Below are 24,758 nucleotides of genomic sequence, written 5' to 3' on the forward strand. Positions count from 1 at the left end.
AGAAACAAACATCTGAGCCTAATGTCTGCCAGATATAATGGAGGAGTCAATACGGAGTTAATTTCAAGTGGGAAAGCAAATCTTAGCAGGACTTATACACTTAATGGGAAGGTCTTAGGGAGTGTGGCTGAACAAAAAGACCTTGGAGTGCAGGTTCATAGCTCCTTGAAAGTGGAGTCGCAGGTAGGTAGGATAGTGAAGAAGGCGTTTGGTATGCTTTCTTTTATTGGTCAGAGTATTGAGTACAGGAGTTGGGAGGTTATGTTGCAGCTGTACAGGACATTGGTCAGGCCACTGTTGGAATACTGCATGGTCTCCTTCCTATCGGAAAGATGTCTTTTTAGATTAGATTAGATTACTTACAGCATGGAAACAGGTTCTTCCGCCCAACAAGTCCACACCGACCCTCCGAAGAGCAACCCACCCAGACCCATTTCCCAGATCCATTTTACATTACAGGTAATTTAACGTGGCCAATTCACCTAACCTGCACATTTTTGGACTGTGGGAGGAAACCGGAGCACTGAGAGGAAACCCACGCAGACACGGGGAGTATGTGCAAACTCCACACAGATGGTTACCTGAGGCGGGAATTGAACCCAGGTCTCTGGCGCTGTGAGGCAGCAATGCTAACCACTATGCCACCGTGCCACCTTGAAACTTGAAAGTGTTCAGAAAAGATTTACAAGGATGTTGCCAGGGTTGGAGGATTTGAGCTATAGGGAGAGGCTAAACAGGGTGGGGCTGTTTTCCCTGGACCATTGGAGGCTGAAGGGTGACCTTATAGAGGTTCACAAAATCATTAGGGGCATGGATCAGATAAATAGACTGGGTTCGGCGAGTCCAGAACTAGAGGGCATAGGTTTAGGGTGAGAGGGGAAAGATATAAAAGAGACCTAAGGGGCAACATTTTCTCACAGAGACTGGTATGTGTATGGAATGAGCTGCCAGAGGAAGAGGTGGAGGCTGGTGCAATTGCAACAGTTAAGAGGCATTTGGATGGGTATATGAATAGGAAGGGTTTGGAGGGATATGGGCCGGGTGCTGGCAGGTGGGACTAGATTGGGTTGGGATATGAGGTCGACATGGACGTGTTGGACCAAAGGGTCTGTTTCCATGGTGTACACCTCTATGACTGTAAGTTATTCTGAAGCACCAACTCTGTGACTCATAATTATTCTGTAGCAGTGCAACCATGTTACAGTCTTGTTTATCCTAGCATCCAATGCTATTGTGTCAAATAATGAAAACATTGAGTCTTAAAGCTCTGCGTGTTATGCATCAACCTTCACTTCTTTATCTAAACTGAAGAATATGCAACAGTATTTATTTGGTTTTGGACAAAGCTACATGTCTGATATCTATGCCGCATTCACCTGCTTGGCCAACAGTTTTTGACTGGATGGTGAAGCTAATACTTTGACCAAAGGATTTTGATATCAATAGCCACTGCTGTTAAATATCTACTTTTTTTAAGTCAGTTTTTTAAATGGTTCATGTGGATATAATGTAAATAATTTTACAAATGCATGCATCTGAATGTCTGAGAATGAAGTACGATTGAAATGAGTTCTACAATGATAAATAATGCTGCCTTAAATATGAATTATTTATAGTTCTCATCAAGATATGTTTTAGATATTGGCCAAGATATATGGGTTTACTTATAACTTGGGACTTCTTACTGGCATTTTACAAATGGATAGATCCAATGCCTATCTATAACTATGTCATTGTTATCCTGATACTGTATTATCATACTTCCTGCTGTGTTAAAGAGCTACTCGTACAGAATTTAGAGGCCAAATTTGTGTCAATGCAGGACACTGTGACCGAAAGAGTAACACAGTTCTGATCACATTGATTGTGCATATATTTACTACACAGTTGCCTTCCCTTTCAGCAGTGATTTTCACAATCAACAATGAAACAATGACATTCATCATTCACTGTAAAGAGAGGTGCCCCACAGACCTTGCGAAGGATCTGTTCTTCCCTTTAGAGAATTCTAAACCAAGTGTTAGTAAATGTGATAGATGGAGAGCATCTCCCAGCGTAAAGTCCAATTGGAGTCTGACCTGTTTCCTGGATAGTCACATTTGAGATATTTAAGAACTTACCGACTAGGGAGATATTGAAAACCCAGGAGTAAGATCTGTCTCAGTTGGGAAAGAGGGAATGTGAGAGACCATTGAGGGGAGTAGAATGTGCTTGTTGGAGGATTCCTCATGGCAAAATGTTTTTTTTCTCTCTCTCTTTCTCTCTGTGCATCGTACAAATTTGAGCTTCCCAATCAATTCACCTTGGTGTAAAAGGCGAGATACAAATGAAAAATGATTCAAATAAAGCAAACTGTCACACCAAAGACACAGCAAGATGCTGCCATTCACTGAGTTCCACAATCTTCAGTTTTACCAAAATGTGCCCTAATATTACACCCAGAGAACGAGCAGAAAGATGTTAAAAAAGCTTTGGATGGAATTGATTTACTCCTGAAGAGTCATTTAGCAGGAGTAAATGTCAGAGCTCCTCCCTTAAAATCACAGTAAGTCCAGCTGAAGATAAGGAGATAGAGCAGTTGAAAGAACAGCATCGAGGTAATTTCCATTACGTGTAGTGACCAGAGCAATGGCAAAACTAAGTCCATCAACAGAAATCTCAGTAATACAGCAAAGCAGGTGTGAGGGGAGCTGACACTTTATTTCAGTTTGAAGATAATTCAAAAGAAGTGGTGTACTCACCTTCATTAATTGAGGCTCAAGAAGCATATTCATAATTAAATAAATGGTTACAGAAAGCTTACACTGAAGCTGATGGTGAAGGCCTTCCAGAGTGTTATTCGCTTGAACGTGGAGTTTTAATGAGAAAGCGTAGATATCCTCACAGACTTGCAAGACAAAGAATGGATATGCTAAGAAGATATTACAATAGCACATGAAATTCCATTGGCAGGACATATGGAAAATGCAAGCAATGATAAGCAAGTATGGCCAATGGTTCATAAAGATGTGATGTAGTTCTCTAAATCATGTCCTGCATGTCAGATGATAGGAAAACCTCAGCATGGAATCAAATTAGCACATATAGTTCCTAAATTTTGATGAGTTATTCAGCTGACCATTAGCAGGTTATCTAGGGCCATTACTGAAAATCAAAACAGTATATCCTTGCATTTGTGAAAATGACAACCTGATTCCCAGAAGCTATTCCTTTGAGGACACTACAGTTCAGCTAGTAGTTGAAATGTTCACTCAGTTTCTTTACTCATTACAGACTATCAATTGAGATTTAATCTGATAAGGGTTATAACTTTATACCTAAAGTTTTTGAGGATGTCATTAACAGTTCTCTTATGAAACTATTCAAGTCAATTGCATTTCATCCAAAACAGACAGCTTTGGAGCGATACCATCAGATTCTCAATATTATGATTAAGGCATACTGTCTTGAATACCTACAGTGTTGGGCAAAGGAATTAGATTTCTTCCTGTTCACGACCAGAAATTCTCCAAATTAATTTACTAGGTTCATTCCATTTGAATTCATTTATTGTCATAACATTAGTGGTTAGGTAAAATTGTTTAGAGAGATGTTATTTAATTAATTTAAAAAGACATCAACATTAAGTTTCAAAGTTGTCATCCATAGTTGTAGCAAGACTCTGAGAAGCACGAATGGCAGCCTAAGAGCATTTGGAGGTGAAAATGGAAGAACAGGTGAATAAACATGCTACAATTAGAACAATTAAAGTGGGAGATGAAGTATTGGTATTGTCATCTTTCTCAGGTGAACCTCTGAAGATGAAATTCAGTGGTCCATACAAAATAGTTAAGGGAGTCAGTAAAGTGAATTATCTGATAATTACAAATGATTTTCTAAAGACAAATCTGTTTTGTCACATAAACATGCGAAAAATGTGTCACTGTAATGAAGCAGATAAGAAAGCGAAAGTGTGTCAGGTGCTAAGATATTGAATGTTGACAGAGACCAACAAGAGTGAGGTGAAAGGAGTGCTGTACAATTCTCAGTGCAAGTCTCCTGCATCTGGACTAGGATAGTTAGAAACATATTTAGTTAAAATTGTTTAGAGAGATATTCTTAAATCAGAAAAGACATTAACATCTCATTACAGTGTTGCCATCCATGTTTCTAGAAAGGACAACTGGCGGTTCTTTTAAGATTACTTAGGGAGTATAAGATATGTTATGATCCATATGTGTAATATGTTAGGTAGGGAAGCTGTGGGTGTAGGACCATTAGTGCTAATAAAACAAAGTTCTGGAGTCCAGAGAAACCAAGTTGCGTGGAAACAAAAGTTCAATGCATGGTGAAAAGCCATTCGACTGAATCCAAAGCACATATAATTCACCAGTACTGTTAGTTCCTCAATCAATACTGGATTCTGTATAAATTATGGAAAGTTAAAAGCAGGTATAAAAATAGATGTTTGCCCAATTCCACAGTTAAAAGATTACATTGAAACGGTCAGAATGTATTATTCCTTCACAAGATTAATCAATTGAAGGGGTACTGGCAAGTGCACTTAAGGACTAAAGAAATTTCCATTTTTTTAATACAAAATGGTTTATACTATTGTCGCGAGGTGACATTTGGGTTAAAGAATGCCTCAGCTACATTCCATAGACTTGTGAATCAAGTCACAGCTGAGGTAGTCTATTTTCTACGATAGTGTCGACAGTGCAATCACATATAGTAACTCCTGGAAAAAGCACGTGAGCAGGAGCTGTTACTAGTCAAAGACCTGTTTATAGTTGGCTGGCTTAGTAATAAATTTAGCCAAAAATGAATTGACAATAGCAAGAGCAAGTCACCATGGACATACCATAGGACAATGACAAGTGTTGCCAAGGACATTAAAAGTAAAGGTTCTAACACAATTCCTTGTTCCTAAAGGTAAAAGGAAATCATGAGATTTTCAGAATTTCATAAGTTTTAATGGAAATTTGTGCATAATTTCAGCACAGTATTTATATCTGAAAAGATTTTGCTCAGGAGGGGGTGTGGAGTTTTTGATAAGGGACAGTTTTACATCTGTACCGAGGGAGGATAAACCTGGAAATAAATCCAGGGAAGTTATTTGGGTGGAACTGAGAAATAAGAAAGGCATGATCACCTTATTGGCATTGTATTCTACACTCCCTAAAAGTCAGCGGGAAATTGAGAAACAAACTTGTAAGGAGATCTCAGTCATCTGTAAGAATAATAGGGTGGTTGTGGTAGGGGATTTTAACTTTCCAAACATAGATTGGACTGTGAATTGTGTTCAGGGTTTATATGAAGAGGAATTTGTTAAGTGTGTGCAAGAACATTTTCTGAATCAGAATGTGAATGTACCTGCCAGAAAAGGTGCAAAACTTGACCTACTCTTGGGAAATAATGCAGGACAGGTGACTGAGGTGTCAGTGGGGGAGCACTTTGGGACCAGCGACCATAATTCTATTACATTTAAAATAGTGATGGAAAAGGATAGACCAGATTTAACAATTGAAGTTCTAAATTGGAGGAAGGCAAATTTTGATGGTATTAGGCAAGAACTTTTAAGAGCTGATTGGGGGCAGATGTTTGCAGGTAAAGGGACGGCTGGAAAATGGGATAAGATAATGAAGAAGGCTTTTGGTATAGTTTCCTTTATTAGTCAGGGTATTGAGTACAGGAGTTGGGAGGTCATGGTGCAGCTGTATAGAACATTGGATAGGCCCCTTTTTGAATATTGCATACAATGTTGGTCTCCTTCCTATTGGAAGGATGTTGTGAAACTTGAAAGGATTCAGAAAAGATTTGTAAGGATGTTGCCAGGGTTGGAGGATTTGAGCTATAGGGAGAGGCTGAACAGGTTGGGGCTGTTTTCCCTGAGGCATCAGAGGCTGAGGGGTGACCTTATAGAGGTTTACAAAATTATGAGGGGCATGTATTGAATAAATAGACAAAGTCTTTTCCCTGGGGTGAGGGAGTCCAGAACTAGAGGGCATAGGTTTAGGGTGAGAGGGGAAAGATATAAAAGAGACCTAAGGGGCAACTTTTTCATACAGGGGGTGGTATATGTATGGAATGAGCTGCCAGAGGATGTTGTGGAGGCTGGTACAATTGCAACATTTAGGAGGCATTTGGATGGGTATATGAACAGGAAGGGTTTGGAGCGATATGGGCCGGGTGCTGGCAGGTGGGATCTGGTTGGCATGGACAGGTTGGAGCGAAGGGTCTGTTTCCATGCTGTACATCTCTATGACTCTGTGTCCCTCATGATTTTATCAGCCTCTATAAGGTCACCCCTCAGCCTCCAACGTTCCAGCCTATTTTTCTCTGGGCTGAGAGGGTCCAGAACTAGAGGCCATAGGTTTAGAGTGAGAGGGGAAAGATGTAAAAGAGACCTCAAGGGCAACCTTTTCACACAGAGGGTGGTATGTACGGAATGAGCTGCTAGAGAAAGTGGTGGAGGCTAGAATAGTTGCAACATTTGAAAAGCTTCTGAATGGGTGTATGAATAGGAAGAGTTCAGAGGGATATGGGCCAGATGCTGGCAAATGGGACTAGATTGGGTTGGGATATCTTGTCGGCATGGACGAGTCAGACCAAAGGGTTTGTGCTGTACAGTTCTATGACTCTAAGAAACAACCAAAATTGGTATGGTCAGTAAAATGCCAGGCAGCCTTTGAGAATCTGAAGGTAATCCTAATAAATGAACCCATTTTGAGCTGCCTTTGATTTTGCAGACTTTTCAAAATGTGGATTCATGTCAGTGACTTTGGAGTTAGGTGCTGTCTTCTTCCAGGCTGAGGAGTCAGGAATAGGGTACTTCCCTCAGAAACCAAATCAATATCAAAGTACAGAATTGGAGACTTTGGGATTGTTTTTGACTCTTCAAAGATTGTGTCTGGTACAGTAACTGAGAAACATTAATCTACACACGTTATAATCCACTGGCATTCATTGAAAGATTTAAAACTCGACATGTGAGACTATTCAGATGGAGTCTTTCATTTTAACCACTTAAGATTATTCACATTTTTGGAAAAGTTAATGGGGCATCATGCTGTGTAGGTTGAAGGTTTAGGAAATGCTAAGATTCTGTTGATGTGATTGAAGGATGAGTGGATCAAAATTTTATGTTGTTGATGGTCTTTCCAGTTATTACATTGTTCTTTTGCAATGAAGGGAAATTTTGACAATCAAAACTGGGAGATATTATTTGCATCCATTCTTTTGGATAGGGAATATGATATTCAGAATGAAGATGGACTGTTTGCATTCAACCTTTGTCCATGGCTTTAAGAAGTACAGCTGACCTAAAATGGCTGCTGTGATCACCTGAAAAGCCCAGGCAGTCAACGTGGAACATATGAAATTAGCAGCTCAGAATGACTAATTCATTCAAAGGCAAGGGAACTCAATGAGGCATTAAGAAATTCACTTTGATTGTTTTACTCATAGCTGCATGATAATTGCACATATTGAAAGATGAAAGGTTGCCTATTACTATTCAGTGAAACAGTAATGCAGACTCCAGAATCTGCAAAGGAATGGTATATCTGCAGAAGCCTGAGCTACAAGAGAGACAAAGCAACATGTTAGATTACAGCAAGGTCACTGGAAGCACATTTCTCCCTCATTCTGTCTCGATTGCAGAAACCAGTGACAGCAAAAAACTAACTTGAAACATCATCATTTGTTGAGAACTCAAGGTCTACGAACTTTGCCACTGCCAAAGAAACAGAACAACAGCTGAATGGTTGGACTCAGGTCTTTTTCATTCTCGCAACCCAAGGGACATTTCAAAATTTTGACTCTGTTTGTCTGTTCTAGAAATTCCACCACTCCTCACTTGTAAATTTGTCATGTTTGATGTTGCATTTTATTATTTTTTAGGGAAGGTTAAGTAATAAAACACGATACTCTTTCACTTGAGAAATCATTGGAATTGACTTCATTTCTTTATTGATCTGGTTAAATAATTTTAGATAATAGTTAACTGCAAATAGAGAGAAAATAAAATGTTACTGACCAAAAGGGGTTTAAGAAAGAGGGAAACAGTGATCCCTCCTCATCTGGTTGTAACAAGAAATCTTGCAGGACACTTGGGAAGGGAAGAGTGGAGACGGATAGGGAAGGTAATGACTCTGCATGGACATGAAATGAAGCCACAGAATTTTAGGATTGATGTGATTTCGATCTGAAAACCAGTGTCATTCAGTGAAGATCAGAATGATGGGTGGATGAAAGGTGATATAAGCAGGAAGTGGGCATTAGATTTTTTTAATTCCCTCAAGTGTTAAAGCATGGGAGATGGCAATGAGAAGGATGAAATAACGAACCCTGGAGATTACAGAAGTAAGTTCCAGAAGCAGATGAGCTTAAGTGGTACAGCTGTGTGAAATCATTGAAGTAGAAGTAGTCCATTTTAGTAATGGAAAGTTATGTGGTAAAAAGCTCATCTCGGGTCAAATCTGATACCACAGTTGTGAAACCTCTTTCACCTTGTACAGTTACCAAGAGGAATGGAGTTGGGTCAAAGGAATTGAGGGCTAGGGAATTGAGCTTGTGGTGGAGGCTGAATACAGTGGTTTACTGTATACTTATTTGGTGGAAAGTTCTGTTTCTGTAACATTGAATGTGTTACAGCAATGATTTGGAAGCCCAAAATACCAATATCTATTCCCTTAATTTCCAAAATGTGTTTCTTTCAAAAGAGGACTACTACAGAGACAAGTATAAAGACTACAAGTATAAAGAATTCTGTGTGGGATCAATAAGACATAAGACCAAAAACAACCTTCAAACTCTGACTGTGGAGTGTGTGAACTGTTGTGGGTGGAAAGATAACAACATTCCTGATGAAGTGCTATGCCCAAAATGTTGACTGTCCTACTTCTCAAATGCTGCCTGACCTGCTGTACTTTTCCAGTGCCACACATTTTGACTCTGACTGTCCAGCATCTACAGTCCTCATTTTCTCCAAGAGGCTTGATGACCTCTTGTTCAATAGCAATCCCCCCCACCGCCACCCACACCGCCCCCACCCCATCCCACTCCTGGCTTATGTGTCATTACAAAAATATAGCAATCAATTAGAAAGGACGTAATAGTGGAGCACTTAGAAATGTGTGATATAATAAAGCAGAATCAGCATGGCTTCCTGAAGGGAAGTCATTTGTGACAAACATGCTATTTTTTTAATCTTTGTTTTTATTAGAAAAGATTTTTATTCTTTTACAAAAATTATAAAAATACAAAAATGTTAAACAATGTAACAATATTATATTAGAAAAATGTTAACAGGAAACTACATACTACTTTATAGAACAAACCAAAACTATCACACAAAAAAATACAAAACAATCTTTCCACATTGAGATTAAATAAATAAGTAACTGTACTTAACAATTAGCTGAGGCTGACCCAGATTGCCGTAGACCAACCTAATCCAATTTAGAATGGGTCAGATTAGATAAAATCATCTTCAATTAGATTAGATTCCTTACAGTGTGGAAAACAGGCCCTTCGGCCCAACAAGTCCACACTGACCCGCCGAAGTGCAACCCACCCAGACCCCTTCCCCTACATTTACCCCTGTACCTAACACTACAGGCAATTTAGCATAGCCATATAACCTAACCTGAACATTTTTTGACTGTGGGAGGAAACCGATGCACCCGGAGGAAACCCACGCAGACACGGGGAGAATGTGCAAACTCCACACAGTCAGTCACCTGAGACGGGAATTGAACCCGGGTCTCTGGTGCTGTGAGGCAACAGTGCTAACCACTGTGCCACCGTGACGCCCACCAATTAGCTTAACTCAAATTAAATTAAAATTAAACTAAATTAAATTAAAGTAAATTACACCACTCACTGAGCCCCCAACAAGGCTCCCATCCACAGGAGCATCAGTTATAATACCCGTACTTATCAAGCTTCCTCCTCCCCCAGAGCTCCCAGACCACCAAACCTGGTCCCAACGGCTATACAAAGGTCTTGGTCAGTATTGCCGACAAGTCTATATCGATGTAATTTAAAAAGGACTGTCACATCTTAGAGAATGGTTCTGTTTTCTGGTGCACCACATTTGTGGGAGAATCTTGCGAGCTGTGGTCCATCAACAATCTATGACTCCCCATGAGATCCGGGGGAGTTTCCGAGATCCAGTTCATTAGAATGTTCTTCCTTGCACAGTGTGTAAGAATATTAAGTAATCTCTTCCCGTGTTCGTCCAGCGAGGGCAAATTCAGCAATCCCAAAAGAAGGGATACCAGATCCACCTTAAACTCGATTCCCAGGATCCCCTCCAACTCACTCACTATGGCACTCAAGTATCCACAAATCCTGTAACATGACCATAAACAATGTGTAAGGGTGCCTGCGCTAATTTTACATTTACATAATTCCCATATGTCCCCTTATGTTTCAAATTAAATTTCTTCTTCTAGTTCCTATCCTCCAGGGCGCCCCCTCTCTGTAAATGGTATAGAGTACTAACTGATGAGTGCCTGCACACCGGAGCACTCTTCTCTCTACATCAGACATGTAGGGCTGAGCCAAGAGCGTGATACTTCCCTGTATGTACTCCTTAATCTAAAAATAACAGAAGAGGTCCCTACTAGGCAGCCCATATTTGTGACTTAATTGATCAAAAGACATCAGGACCTCTTCCTCAAATAAATCTCCCAAACAGGAGACTCCCTTGAGCTCCCATGCCTGAAAGCTGGAGTCCATTGACCTTGGCCTAAATCCTGGAGCTCCCCCTAAAGGGGTGAGCGCTGAGATTTTATATAAATTTCCCTCGCCTTGCCACATTATTCTCCACGCTTTGACCATGTTTAAGATAATTAGGCTTTTATAATGCTCAGCCATGGATTTCATCCTATCCATAAACAGTAAATTAATGAGGGGACACCTCACATGGGAAGTCTCAATGTCAAGCCATATCAACCCCAAATCCTTGCACACCTCGTCACCTTGCACCTATTTGATATCACTTCAGTCCTGGGAGATCCACCCCCACTATGACCTGCGGGAGCTGCAACTTAGTAAATGCAATGAGAGGGCCTCTGTGGCACCAAATGAATGACTCAAGCCAGTCATTTAAACTCTGCAGTACCTGTCTGGGCAGCGACAATGGGAGTATTTTCATAAGATATAGCAGCCGAGGAAAATCATTCATTTTAATTGAGGCTAATCGGCCTAACTGTGATATTGGTAACCCCTCCCACTGCTTCAGATCCTGTTTTATCCTATCAAACAATTGCACAAAGTTAGCTCTGTACAGCTGATGGAAAATGAGATTAATAAAAATACCCATATAAAGAAAGTCTTTTTGCGACCATCGAAAGGGAAACTGTGTTCCATCCTTCAGGTCAGGCACTCCCACCAAGACCCCCAGGGCATAGCTTCTGACTTTGTAAAGTTCATTCTATATCTCGCGAAGATGCTGAATAGTTTAACTTTTTTGTATTAGTCAGGTTACGGACTTTTCTGGAGTGAAAATAGGATGACATCATCAGCATAGAGAGTAATTTTGTGCTCTCCCATTCCTAACTTTGGCGCCACTATTTCAGGGTACTTTCAAATGGCCTCTGCCAACAGTTCAATTACCTAGGTAAATAACAGCGGTGAGAGAGGACACCCTTGTCAGCTGCCTCTTCCAATGCTCAAAATATCTGATTTAACGCCATTTGTAAGAACTGCTGTCTTGTGGTCACTATATAACATGCCACCCACTAGCGAACACCCCACCAAGACCAGAGTGTTCTCGGACACCAAAAATGATAGGCCACTCCACCTGATCAAATGCCTTTCCCACATCCAAGGAGACCACCAAATCAGGAATTAACATTAGGAGGGTGCTGAATATATGATGTTATTAGAAGAGAAGCCTGTCTGGTCTTCTTATTGAAGCCCATCTGGTCATCTTTTATAATAATGGGCAGTACTTTTTCCAACCTCAGGTCCAGTATCTTTGACAGGATTTTTAAATCTACGTTCAGCAACGAGATAGATCTATATGAGGCATAGTCCTCAAGGTCTTTTCGTTTCTTTAAAATGAGGGAGATATTGGCCTCCCTAAGAGAGGGCGGAAGGCAGTCCTGATTAGATGATTGTTTATACATTCCCAGGATTGGTTCAGCCAACATGTTTATGAACTCCTTGTGGAACTCACTCGAAAACCAGTCTGGGCCAGGTGCTTTGCCACTTTGGAGCTATGTTCCCAATCCTGCAGGATAACACCGAATCCAAACAGACCAATGGCAAAGAACGTATCAATTCTCATGTGGCACTTATGCGGGTTGGAGTAAAAGGTAAAATCCCTACCAATAGGGTGGGGACATCTCCACACATCCACTAGCCCCAACTCCCCGCATAAGTCCACTAGCTCTTTAGATTGCAGGAAAACACCCAGGAAACCCCTTGGCATCCTGTCTACCTCAGGGCCCATGAGATGATTAAAGTCTCCTCCTATGATTGTACAGCACACCCCAAGAGCCATTAATTTAGAGACTGCATCAGTTAAGAATTAAAGGGGATGCGCCAGGGAGCAATAGACATTCAGGATGCCTTACTCTTCCCCGTGCATTAAGACCTTGAGAATGATGAAACGTGCTTATTTATCCTTGATTTGTTCTATTTTCTGGAATGGGAGTTCCCTTTGTATTAGTATGGCTATTCCTCGATTCTTGGAGTTGAAAGAGGAGAAGGATACCCTACCAAATCCTCCCTGCTGCAACTTCAAACGTTCCCTTTGCTTTCTAAGGTTTGAGAGCACCTTCTTTCTTTTAATTAGAGAATGGCTGCCTTTAATCATCCAGGTGCACCATCTAAACAAACCACTAGCCATGACCACCCACAGCAGCCCGTGGTCCCCCACGCCAAGTGGAAAAAAACACAGAATTTATAAGAGCTAAAACCTATCTCCACAAATATTACTAGAACTAAAAAATGAACCACTACGCTAAACTTAACCAAACAAATATACCAACAACAAATCGCTGGAGATTTCCCCCTTGCACATATGGGGCATCCATCTCAAATTTTACAACCATCCTAATTCCTTCCAGCTAAGGCTGCACCCCAAACCTAAGCAACACTAAGACAAAGAAAACAAATTATTTACACACATGGGAGTTAACAGTGGGCACCCACCCAGTCTCCTCCATACATTAACCTCATTCATCTTCCATAAAAGAAATAACCACCCCTCACCAGATCTTGAAAAAATATAAGATTTGACCATTTGTACACCAGGGCCGGTGAACTTCTTCCCAATCTTCTGGAGACTTCCATTATCAGCTGCTTCTCTTTATAATCTTGGAGTCACGCTAGGACCGGGCAGGGGCGATGATCCAACCTGGACCTATGCATCGCGATCTGGTGGGCCCGCTGTACACACACCCAGCCCAACGCAACCTGCAGCCCCAGGAGCTGCGGGGGCCACTATTACAGGAAGTGAAGCAGGCTGTGACCTTCCTCACGCTCCGGGAGCCCAACAATTTGTAAGTTCTTCCTCCGACTTTGATCTCGAGGCCATCGACCTGATCCAACAGGGCCTGAACCTGGTTTTCTAGTGTTTGGATCCATCCCTCCAAATTCTCCACCACAGTCTCCGATGCTGCGGTCCTTTGTTTGACTACCTTGACGCGTCGATCCAACGCTTGGATCTCCTGCTCATGCTTTTTAGCATGACAGAGATCGGTTCCAGCATCAAGTCGATTTGAGATTTAACAAACTCCGAGACTAGATTCTGGTGGTCCAACAGATTCAAAGATCCACCCTGGGAGTCGGGACCATGACTGGGGGGTGCCTCCCGCACTGTAGGGAAGTGCTCTGCTTACTGCGATCCTTTGGCTCCCTTTCCTTTATTAGAGTTCATCTTACTCCCAGATCACCCGGATCCAAATTTCAAAGGTTCTTTGTGCTTTATATGTTAATTTAATGAACTCTTCTTACGAATGACTAGCAAGGGGGGGGGGGGGGGTGAAACCCACCTTACTTGGGTATTAATGCGGAGTCCTGGCACAGCAAAGCTATCAAATCGTCGCCATCTTGGATCCCCCCAACTAAATTTTTTTAAGGCAGTAGCAAACTGGAAAGATAAAAAGTAACCAATAATTATCACATATTTGAATTTCTAAAAAGCACTTGATAAGGTATTATACATAAGGTTACCTAATAAGGCAGGATTGGCTAATTAATAAAACAGAATTAGGATAAGGGGAGATTTTCAGGATGGTAAACTGTAACCAGTGGAGTGATTAAGGAGCCAGAGCTGGGGCTACAATTATTTATAACACATATTAATGACTTGGATGTGGAAAGTGAATGTACTATAGACAAGTTTGCAGATGACACAAAGATAAGTGGGAAGGTGAGTGGTAGGGATGACAGAGCCTGCAGAAGGATATAAAGGTTAAGCATGTGGGTAAAAACTTGGTGATGGAATATGGAAAGATGATAAGAGAAGCAGAAGTAGACCACTCAGACTGTCAAGTCTGATACACCGTTTGTTGAGATCACAGCTGATCTGATTTGGAGATGCCGGTGTTGGACTGGGGTGTACAGAGTTAAAAATCACACAACACCAGGTTATAGTCCAACAGGTTTAATTGGAAGCACTAGCTTTCAGACCGCCGTTCCTTCATCAGGTGGTTATGCTCTGAAAGCTTGTGCTTCCAATTAAACCTATTGGACTCTAACCTGGTGTTGTGTGATTTTTAACAGCTGATCTGATAATCCTCAATTCCAGCCCCCCGACTTTACTCCATAATCCAGAATTCTCTTAGTGATTAGAAATCTGTCTATCTCATCCTTGAATATATTTAACAACTGGCCCTAAGCAGCTTTTTGTGATAATGAATTCCACAGATTCACCACCCTTTGAGAGAAAAAGTTTCTCCTCAACTATGTCTTAAATATGTAATCTTTTCACTTGAGAATATGCCCTATTTGCATCTACCCTGTGTGCCACAACAGAAACACTCTTTTTGCATCCACCCTGTCAAGTTTCCTAAAAATTTTGTATGAATTAATAAGGTTGCAGTCATTTTTCTAAGATCCAATGAGTAGAGGCCCAACCCACTCAACCTTTCCTCATAAGGCAGTGCCTCCATACCAAGTATCAGCTTAGTAAACCTTCTCTAGACTGTCTCCAATCCCACTGTATTTTCCCTTAGATGAAGAGCCTAAAACGGTTCATAATATCCCATCTGTGATCTGACTATAATGTATAATGTGAACAAAACATTCCTTCATTTATAATTTATACCCTTCGAAAGAAGACCAACATTCCATTTGCTATCTCTGTTACCAGCTAAATGTGGTTGCTAGCTTTTTGTGATTCCCAAATCCTTCTGTTCCATAACGTATTGCAGTCTTTCTCCATTTAAATGCTATTCAGCTCTTCTATTATTCCTCCAAAGTTCATAACCTCATATTTTCCCAAATTATATTCCATCTGCCAAATGTTTTCATACTCACTTCATCTTCACCACATGCCTTCCCACCTTTAGTTGTCATGTGCAAACTTGACTATTGTACATTTACTTTGCTCATCTAAGTCATTGAAATATTTTGTATAATTTGGGAAAATGTGAAGGTATGCACCTTAGCAAGAAGGATAGAAAAGCTCAATATTGTTTGAATAAAGAAAAACTGCAAAAAGGAGGGATTTAGGGGGTCATTGTGAATGAAACATGAGAAGGGGGTGGCAAATGGACTTTTATTATTACCAAAAGGTGGAGTGAATTAAATGGAATACAGTACCGACAATTAGCTCATTTAACTTTCTTCCTCACATTTAACACTGATTTGAGTTTTTTGCTCATGCTTCTAACTATAACCAGTTAGAAGCTCCACCTTTTAAAATACTTTCATAGGATGCCTTGTTCATCTAAAATTGAAAATCTAGTCCACTGTCCTGTGTTCTGACAGTATGACCACTAACTCTTCATGGACTACCATTGTCTTTGGAATGACTAGTAGGGAAGGAGCTAATGTTTGTGGGTAAAGAAGAGATAGAAGAGAATCATTAGCTGAACTCCTCAAGACAGATTGTTGTTTCTCAAGAATTCCTCCAGAATTATGGTGTCACACGTTTACAAATTTGCTGCTGTAAGAGAAGGTAGGGTTGTTATTTGTAGTGTCAGCAAATTACGGAACTATCCTGACCATAAAGTGACTAATCCTTCCAACTAAATCCCTAAAACATGAAAGATTTATTATGGCATGTTTGCCCAACCAGTTCCCTTACATCCAAAGTTGATTGCATTCATACAAGTTAGGAAAGAATTATTTTGAGATAAGTACATCTGCTTTTATTCATTCCCGTGAATAGTTTTGCTGAAACTGCAAGCTCCAGTTGTTTGAGAACAATGTAAGAGGTGGAGGCCATTCAGTCACTTTAACCTTTCCTACGATGCAGTTCAGTCATGGCAGATCTATAGCACAGCTGATTGGTGGCTTTTGCTCTTCATCCCTTGATAATTTTCCGATCAAAACTTGAAATTTCTACCTTGTAGATGTTAATGCACCCAGAATTCACAACCCTCTGTTCCAGACTTCCACTGTCCCTATGTGAGAAATAGTGTTTACAAACCGATATCTTTTCAACCATCGAAGAGGGAAGGACCATTCAGTAGACAACTCAGGTGCTTTCTGAGTAATATTTCTCAGTGCCTAAGGCTGGGCAAACTCTTTTATTCCACGCACAAGACCTTGCATTTCAATTCATGGTGACCTACTTACAGAAGCACTGCTGTTGTCAGCAAAAGTAAAACATTGGAAAGATTCTAAAATGTAACACAAACTCTTCCAAAAATAGACCAGCAAAGTGTTCAAAGGAATATTTTATTTTTGTATTTGAACATGACCAAAGTAACTTATGAACAAAAAACTGACTTAGCATATTTTACCCACAGGCTGACATTGTTGAGTTGAAAGAGGAGTAGTTTAATGTATCACCACATCGATAATGCACAAGTGTGTACAATATGATTGAGGAGGAAAAGAAAAAGTATGTTTGCATGCTTCTAATAAGCCGTCTGGGTTTCTTAGAGATTATGCTGCGGACACAATTTATTTGCATTTTTCCATCGTTGTTAATAAGCACTTCCTCAGAACTCCGAGGTCATTTAAAATATCGAACTTTTCATATCAAGGTAAGACTGTTCAGTTCAGTAACATCCAGGAAACACAGATCCCTCAAGAATGGTTATTAAAAATTTATTGCAGCAAATAGATTAAATCTCTCTGACAAGCTTAGGTCATTTCAGTTAAGTTTCTGCAGCATTTAATAATCACAAGAATAAAGCTCGCCTTTATTATCTTCTTAAAGTGCTTTGACAGGCTCATACATATCAAGACACAAAAGTCACACAAGTAGCTTCAAAATTGCTGACAGCACAGAAACACTTCATAATTGAAAATCAGTCTTAAGCAAATGATCATAACTAAAACAGTTACCTCAACACAATTGAATAAATAAGATTTCTTCCTTTATTTAGTTATTTATCTATGCTCTTCTGTATGGTTTGGGGCAACATTCCACAACTGAGCACATTTTCTCAGAAAAGCTGAAATTCTCTGCTCGTGTGCAAGATATTTAAAAATGAATAATTGTCATGAGTGTGCAGCAGGATTTAAACAACAACCATACCTAATATTCATTCAGTTGTATCATAGGGACAGGTGGTGAATCACAAATGTGCAAATATTTGATGGAAATGAGCTCTGTGAAGACTAAAGTAATATTTCCATCAGTTTGGGCATCAATTGTCCTCACTTTTGATTTTTGGCATTGTTTAATTCATAATCTTAAACGATGGTTTAATAATTGGACCCAGAAAAATCTGACATTATCCTGTCTAACTATTAAGATATAAGTAATTATTGGAAGTGTTGGTGAATGAGCGAGTGCTGTAAGCTGGTGAAGAGACTGATGCTGAAATGCAGATACATGTGAAACCCCAGTCTGAGAAGTTGTCTTTACAAATCTGCATCTTTTATGGCCTTGCTTTAAAGCTGAAGAGAGGGAGCATCACCACACAAAAACAAACTGCATTTCATTTAATATATTAGTTGATGATTAATTATGATTTTGAGCAAAGTCATATGATTTCGTTTTTGTCTTTTCACAGACAGAATACTGCATCTTAATTTCCTTAACTTTAGATGTGTTTACAACAGTTAAAATCTTTTTCACTATGGTAGTCAGACTTTGTATTGCCGCGTACGCAGTGGTAAATGCAAATTTAAAATGCTAATTGTCCATAAAATCCTCAATTATTCGACATTTAGGTACCCATCAAAATCGATAATTATTTCCCGTGTCTAGAGTGTGAGCAATGCACCCTGGATGCAAGATGCACATAATATCTATCTAACCATGTTTTAAACTTGATAACAAATTGAAAGTTTTATCTAACATCTGCTTTCATTAACAGTTTCCTGTTGTTTGTCATTCTTTCCTAGCCACTTCAAAGTAGTTGAAGAACTTTAGATGATACTTCTCAGTTGTGAGCCACACAGCAGCCAGGATCAGTGAATGTGGTGGATGTCCTCGGGTCTTGTTTTGTTGGCTGAGTGGATATATTGCTTCTCTCTCCACTGCTGACAAATCTGTTAGATAACTCAGCTTTCTGTCAAAAACTGCCACCTGCACCTCCCTGATGAACATGGAGCATAAGACTATGATCCATTTAGTGTAATGGGGATGGAAGCAGTGCAGATGGCCTGGACTTGTTTAGGGCAAGGGTTTGCTGAAATGATTTTCCTATTATTCTTAATCATGTTGCCTGCTCCGATGGATGCAAAGGATTCTATATCATTAAAAGTAGAGCAGAATTGCAGCCTTTATAATTCGATCAATTGAATCAGCAACAGTGGTCATTGAGGATGTTTTTCTGATTGTTGTTTGTGGGATTTGCTATGTAAAAATGTTCAATGTAAGCAGCATATGTAATAACTGTACAAAATTAATTAATTTCTTTAACACATTTTGGGATATGCAAGATATGATATAAATAACTACAAGCTGTTCCCTTTGTTACATGCATATGTATTCAACGTGGATTTTGCTTATTGGTGGATTCAAATTGGCAGTTACCAATGAACTGGGATTCAACATAGAATCTGCTGTAAAACTAAAATTAGCAGTGATGGCATTGACAATGGCTGAGGCAAACACACACACAAACCACATGGCATTTTTGAAGTTGAGCCATTTTACAGCTCATGGTGGATTTGTGAACTTTTCCTGTTTATATTTGTGAATTTTATTAATTTTGCCAATCAATGTTTGAAATCAAAATGAAAAGCAAAACTTTTTATATACATAAGGATTTTAAGATTCTATCATGAGAGAATCTTTCCTTTACATTGGCTGTCCCTCCCTTTCTCCAGGCTACTCTGCAAGATTTGGATCAGAAACGCCCTCAGCTGGATGAGCTCATTACTGCAGCACAGAACCTGAAAAACAAGACAACTAATCAGGAGGTGCGAGGAATAATTACAGATCGCAGTAAGTAGCCTGAATAGTTAAATTGATGGATATCTTTTATGCAACCTTTATGTCTGTATCCCTCATTACAGTAAGTCAGTTTAAATCATTATTGAAAATTATGAATGTTACTAGTTCAAATGAGTCCATGTTGGTGCTTTAAATAGTTATAAAATGTCTGGAATAGAATGTAATTCAGCATTATTACTGTCACAGACTTGTCAAGTTTCAAAAATAAAGTTGGCATGAATCACCTTCTCAGTTTCCCTAATGGCTTAGCTGTGTAAAGACAGTGAGTTACCAAAACCTTCAAGAAGATGTTCCTATTTAGGACCTTCATCCTTTGCTGAGTTGTGTATCTGAGTGGATAGCCACTTCCACCCTGGGAAAAAGTCTCTGGCTATCATGAGGGGGCATAATTTTAAGGTGATTGGAGGAAGCTTTAGGGGAGATGTCAGAGAGTGGTTCTTTACACAGAGAGTGGTGGGTGCGTGGAATGCACTGCCAGAAGTGGTAGTAGAGTCAGACACATTAGGGACATTTAAGTGACTCTTGGATCGGCACATGGATGATAGTACAATGAAGGGTACCTAGGTTAGTCTGATCTTAGAGTAGGATAAAATGTCAGCACAACATGGAGGGCTGAAGGGCCTCTACTATGCTGTACAGTTCTATGTTCTATCTCAGCTGGAGCAGAAGGAGGGATGATGCTTGAGATTTTGTACTTGGTTGCTCACCCTGTGCTCTGGTGAATATCAGACGAATATTAAATAGGGGTAAACAGTGATGTGCTTACACCAAAATAACATAGTGACACTTGGTCAACAACAAAGAAGGGAAGCAGTTTTAATGGCAGGTATTCCATCTCGTACTGGTTGAGAGAAGCAGACTAGCATTTGTGTCTGTCCAGCTTAGTTGTCTCCAAAAGAAGATTCTGAAATCAACAAGTGGCCCTCCCATATCAGATTTAGTTGTGAACAATAGTTTAGACTTAGTTAATATTCTAATGGAATATGAACGTTACTGATATGATTGAGTTTAACGTCATGCTTAAAAGAGAGGAATGTAAAACCAACAATTTAGATTCTAGATTTAGACCAGGCTGATTTCAGTGCAGTAAGACAGAAACTCTGCGCTGTAAACTAAGCAAGTCTGTTAATGGATAAAATGACAGAAGATCAGCAGGAGGTGTGTAATAAAGGTCTTACTATGACACAGAGCCAGGTTATTATCATAAAGGTGAAGCCATGTTTCTCTAAAGAGCTTAGAGACAAATCAAAATGAAAGGAAAATATATTTTTTTTTAAATGCAGACATAATACAGACTCTGGCAAAAGGGAGAGGTGCAAATTATAGAGTGACTCACTGGAGTCATAAATTCATAGCATGGAAACAGAACCTTTGATCCAACAAGTGCATGTCAACCATGTTGCCCCACTAAACTAGGCCCATTTGCCTGCGTTTGGCCCATATCCCTCCAAACCTTTCCTATTCAGGTGCTTATCTAAATGCTTTTTAAATGTTGTAATTGCACCTGCATCCACCACTTTCTCTGGCAGTTCATTCCACACATGAAACACTGTGTAATTAAAGTTGCCTCTCATATCCTTTTCAAGTCTTTCTCCTCTCACCTTAAAAATATGGTCACTAGTTTTGAATTCCCCCACCCTAGGGAAAAGACCTTTGCTATTCACCTTATCTATTCCCCTCATGATTTTATAGACCTCAACCTCCTAAAGTACAGTGAGAAAGGTTCCAGCCTATTTTTATAACTCAAACCCTCCATTCCCTCAACATCCTGGTAAATTTTTTCTGAACCCTCTCTAATTTAATAATGTCCTCCCTATAACAGAACTGCACACACAGTACTCCAGAAGAGGCCTCAACAATGTCCTGTACAACCTCAACATGACATCCTAACACCTTGTTCTTTAAGTTTATACTCTCCTCATGCAAAGTTAAGAAATATGAAAATAGACTTGCACGTGACAAAATTTTCATAATTATAATAATAAAAAATGAAGTGGTCTGGAGAAATGTGAAAACTGGTTGACGTGATATCAATCTAAGTAAGGAAATGGCAGGCATGTTGAAGAATTACTTTGCTTCAGTATTTACAAAAGTGGAAGAGGTCTGTAAGGTGAACATGCCAAGAAAGCTAATAGCAGTCATTTTGACAAGTATTGCATTAAAAGACTGATTAGCAAAATTCAGGGTCAATGTCAGTTGGAATAACATGTTGGTTGAAGGATGAAAACTGCAAGTCATGGTAAATGGTTATTTCTTGATCGCAGGATGGTAACAGTGATGTTTCCCTCAGGTTAAGTGCTTTTGTTGATTTATACAAATGACTTGAATATTGGCATGCAGAGCAAATTTTCAAAAGTTACCAATTATACCAAACTGTGAGGTGTGATAGACAATGAGAAGGTTAACCATGAACTGTAACAGGACATTGGCGAGCAAAATGGACAGACAAGTGGCAGATGCAATTTAGTAGAGAGAATTTTGTGGAGAATAGCGGAGACTGTTTAAGGAGCAGTTGCTGTGAGTGATGCACAAATTTGTTCCTCTGATACAGGCAAGAAGTGGTAAAAGTAAGGAGCCTTGGATGACAAGAACAGAGGAGCTTCTCATCAAAGGGAAAAAGGCAGCTTACATAAGGTGGAGGTAGCAAAGATCTAGCACAGCTTGAGAGGATTACCGGCTTACCAGAAAGGAGCTCAAAAATGGACTGAGGAAAACCAGGAGGGGACACGATAAAGGGAAGGATTAGGGAGAACCCAAAGGCATTTTACTTATACGTGAGGAATAAGAGAATGATCAGGGAAAAGCTAGGGCCGGTCAGGGATAGTGTAGGGAGCTTGTGTGTGGAGTCTGAGCAGATGGGGAAGCCCCAAATGAGTTTTTTGCTTCAGTTTTCACTAAGGAAAAGGACCTTGTTGTGAATGAGATCTTTGAGGAGCTGGGAAACAGGCTCTTACATTAAGATTGATGAAGTTGATGGGCTGGAGATTTTGGCAAACATTAAGAATGCTAAGTCCCCAGGGCCAGACCAGATTTAACCTAGGTTGCTCTGGGAAGTGAGAAAGGAGGTTGCTAAGCCGCTGGGGAAGATTTTTGCTTACTCACTCTCTACAATAGTCATACCGGAGGATTGGAAGGAGGTGACTGTTTCTCCTCTTTTGAAAAAGGGGAATAGGGAAATCCCTGGCAATTATAAACCAGTCAGTCTTGCATCTGTGGTCAGCAAGGTTTTGGAAAGAATTCTGAGGGATAGGATTTATGATTATTTGGAAAAGCATAGTGTGATTAAAGGCAGTCAGCTCAGCTTTGTGAGGGGCAGGTCATGCTTCACAAATCCTGTTGAGTTCTTTGAGGATGTGACGAGACAGATCGAAGAAAGTTGAGTAGTGGATGTGGTGCATATGGACTTCAGCCAAGCATTTGATAAGATACCCCATGGTAGGCTCATTCATAAAGTCAGGAGGTATGCAGGGAGATTTGGCTGTCTGGATTCAGAATTGGTTGGCTGACAGAAGGCAGAGAGTGGTTGTAGATGGAAAGTATTCTGCCTGGAGGTCAGTGATGAGTGGTGTCCTGCAGGGTTGTGTTCTTGGGCCTCTGCTCTTTGTAGGTTTTATAAATGACTTGGATGAGGAGGTTGAGGGGTAGGTTAGTCAAAGGTTGGAGGTGCCGTTGATAGTATTGAGGGCTCTTGCAGGCTACGCATGACATAGACAGGATGCAGAGCTGGGCTGAGAAATGGCAGATGGAGTTCAGATGTGAAGTGATGCATTTTGGAAGGTGGAACTTGAATGCTGAATATAGGATTAATGACAGGAGTCTTGGCAATATGGAGGAATCTTGGTGTTCAAGTGCATAGATCCCTCACAATTGCCACCTAAGTGGATAGGGTTGTTAAGAAAGCATATGGTGTTTTGGCTTTCATTAACAGGGGATCGAGTTTAAGAGCCACCAGGTTTTGCTACAGCTCTACAAGACCCTGGTGAGTCCATACTGGGAATATTGTGTCCAGTTCTGGTTGCCCTATTATAGGAAAGATACAGAGGCTTTGGAAAGGGTGCAAAGAAGGTTTACCAGGATGCTGCCTGGACTGGAGAGCTTGTCTTACGAAGAGAGTTTGACTAAGTTCGAAAGATAATGAGAGGCATAGGTAGAGTCAATAGCCAGAGACTTTTCCCCAGGGCATAATTGACTGGCACAAGGGGTCATAGTTTTAAGATATTAGGAGGAAGGTATCAAGGAGACATCAGAGGTAGGTTCTTTTCGCAGAGAGTTGTGGATGCATGGAATACGTTGCCAGCGGTGGTGGTGGAAGCAGAGTCACTAGGGACATTTGAGCGACTGCTGGACATGCACATGGACAGCTGTGAATTGAGGGGTGCATAGATTGGGGTATTTTATTTTAGATTCAGAATAATCCTCGGCACAACATTGTGGGCCAAAAAGTCTGTTCTGTGCTGTGCTTTTCAATGTTCTGCGTTCAATGTTCCAGTTGTGAAATGTTGGCCAGAGTGTTAGAGAGTAAAAAATGAGGTCTGCAGATGCTGGAGATCACAGCTGCAAATGTGTTGCTGGTCAAAGCACAGCAGGTTAGGCAGCATCTCAGGAATAGAGAATTCAACGTTTCGAGCATAAGCCGAAGGGCTTATGCTCGAAACGTTGAATTCTCTATTCCTGAGATGCTGCCTAACCTGCTGTGCTTTGACCAGCAACACATTTGCAGCAGAGTGTTAGAGAGACTTAACATCAACTTGAAGGCAAGCTTCTGGAAAGTGTACAGGGACCGAGGGATATTGAATCCTTTTGTACAGATCCTTGAAGGTTGAAGGACATATTGAAGGAGCGGTTAGCAAACCACATGGAATCTTGGACCTAATAAAAAGAAGCATTGATTACAAAAGCTGGAAATCCATTCTAAAAGCCCTGATTAGACTCGTCTAGAATTTTGCATCCAGGTCTAGTCATCACACTTTAGAAATGATGTGAAGGCCGTTGAGAACTCTACAGTCGAGGCTTGCCAGAATGGTTAAATCAGGAGCCATTCCTTTAGGTTGGAAAATTGTACATGTCATCACAGTTTAAAAGAAAGGAGAGGATTGAAAATTAAGGAATTATAAACGGATCAGCCAATAGCTGCTGTTGGGAAAGTGTTGGAGTTGATGATTAAGAATAGGGTAACTGAAAAGCTTGAAATGTTTCAGCCAATTCAGGTGAGCCACCGTAGTTATTT

At 40.3% G+C, this 24,758-nt stretch overlaps 1 protein-coding gene across 7 annotated transcripts in view; it reads left to right on the forward strand.

Annotated features, from left to right (window-relative positions):
* The window catches only part of dmd (dystrophin), a 1,983,095-nt gene that overhangs the window by 1,543,731 nt on the left and 414,606 nt on the right, over positions 1-24,758 (forward strand). For all 7 annotated transcript variants that reach the window (XM_060833515.1, XM_060833512.1, XM_060833514.1 and 4 more), the window contains one exon: positions 19,405-19,522. In XM_060833515.1, the coding sequence (XP_060689498.1) occupies positions 19,405-19,522 (118 nt within the window). The remainder of the gene's footprint in view (positions 1-19,404; positions 19,523-24,758) is intronic.

The sequence above is a fragment of the Hemiscyllium ocellatum genome, chromosome 12, assembly GCF_020745735.1.
Source record: "Hemiscyllium ocellatum isolate sHemOce1 chromosome 12, sHemOce1.pat.X.cur, whole genome shotgun sequence".
In the NCBI taxonomy this organism is placed as follows: Eukaryota; Metazoa; Chordata; class Chondrichthyes; order Orectolobiformes; family Hemiscylliidae; genus Hemiscyllium; species Hemiscyllium ocellatum.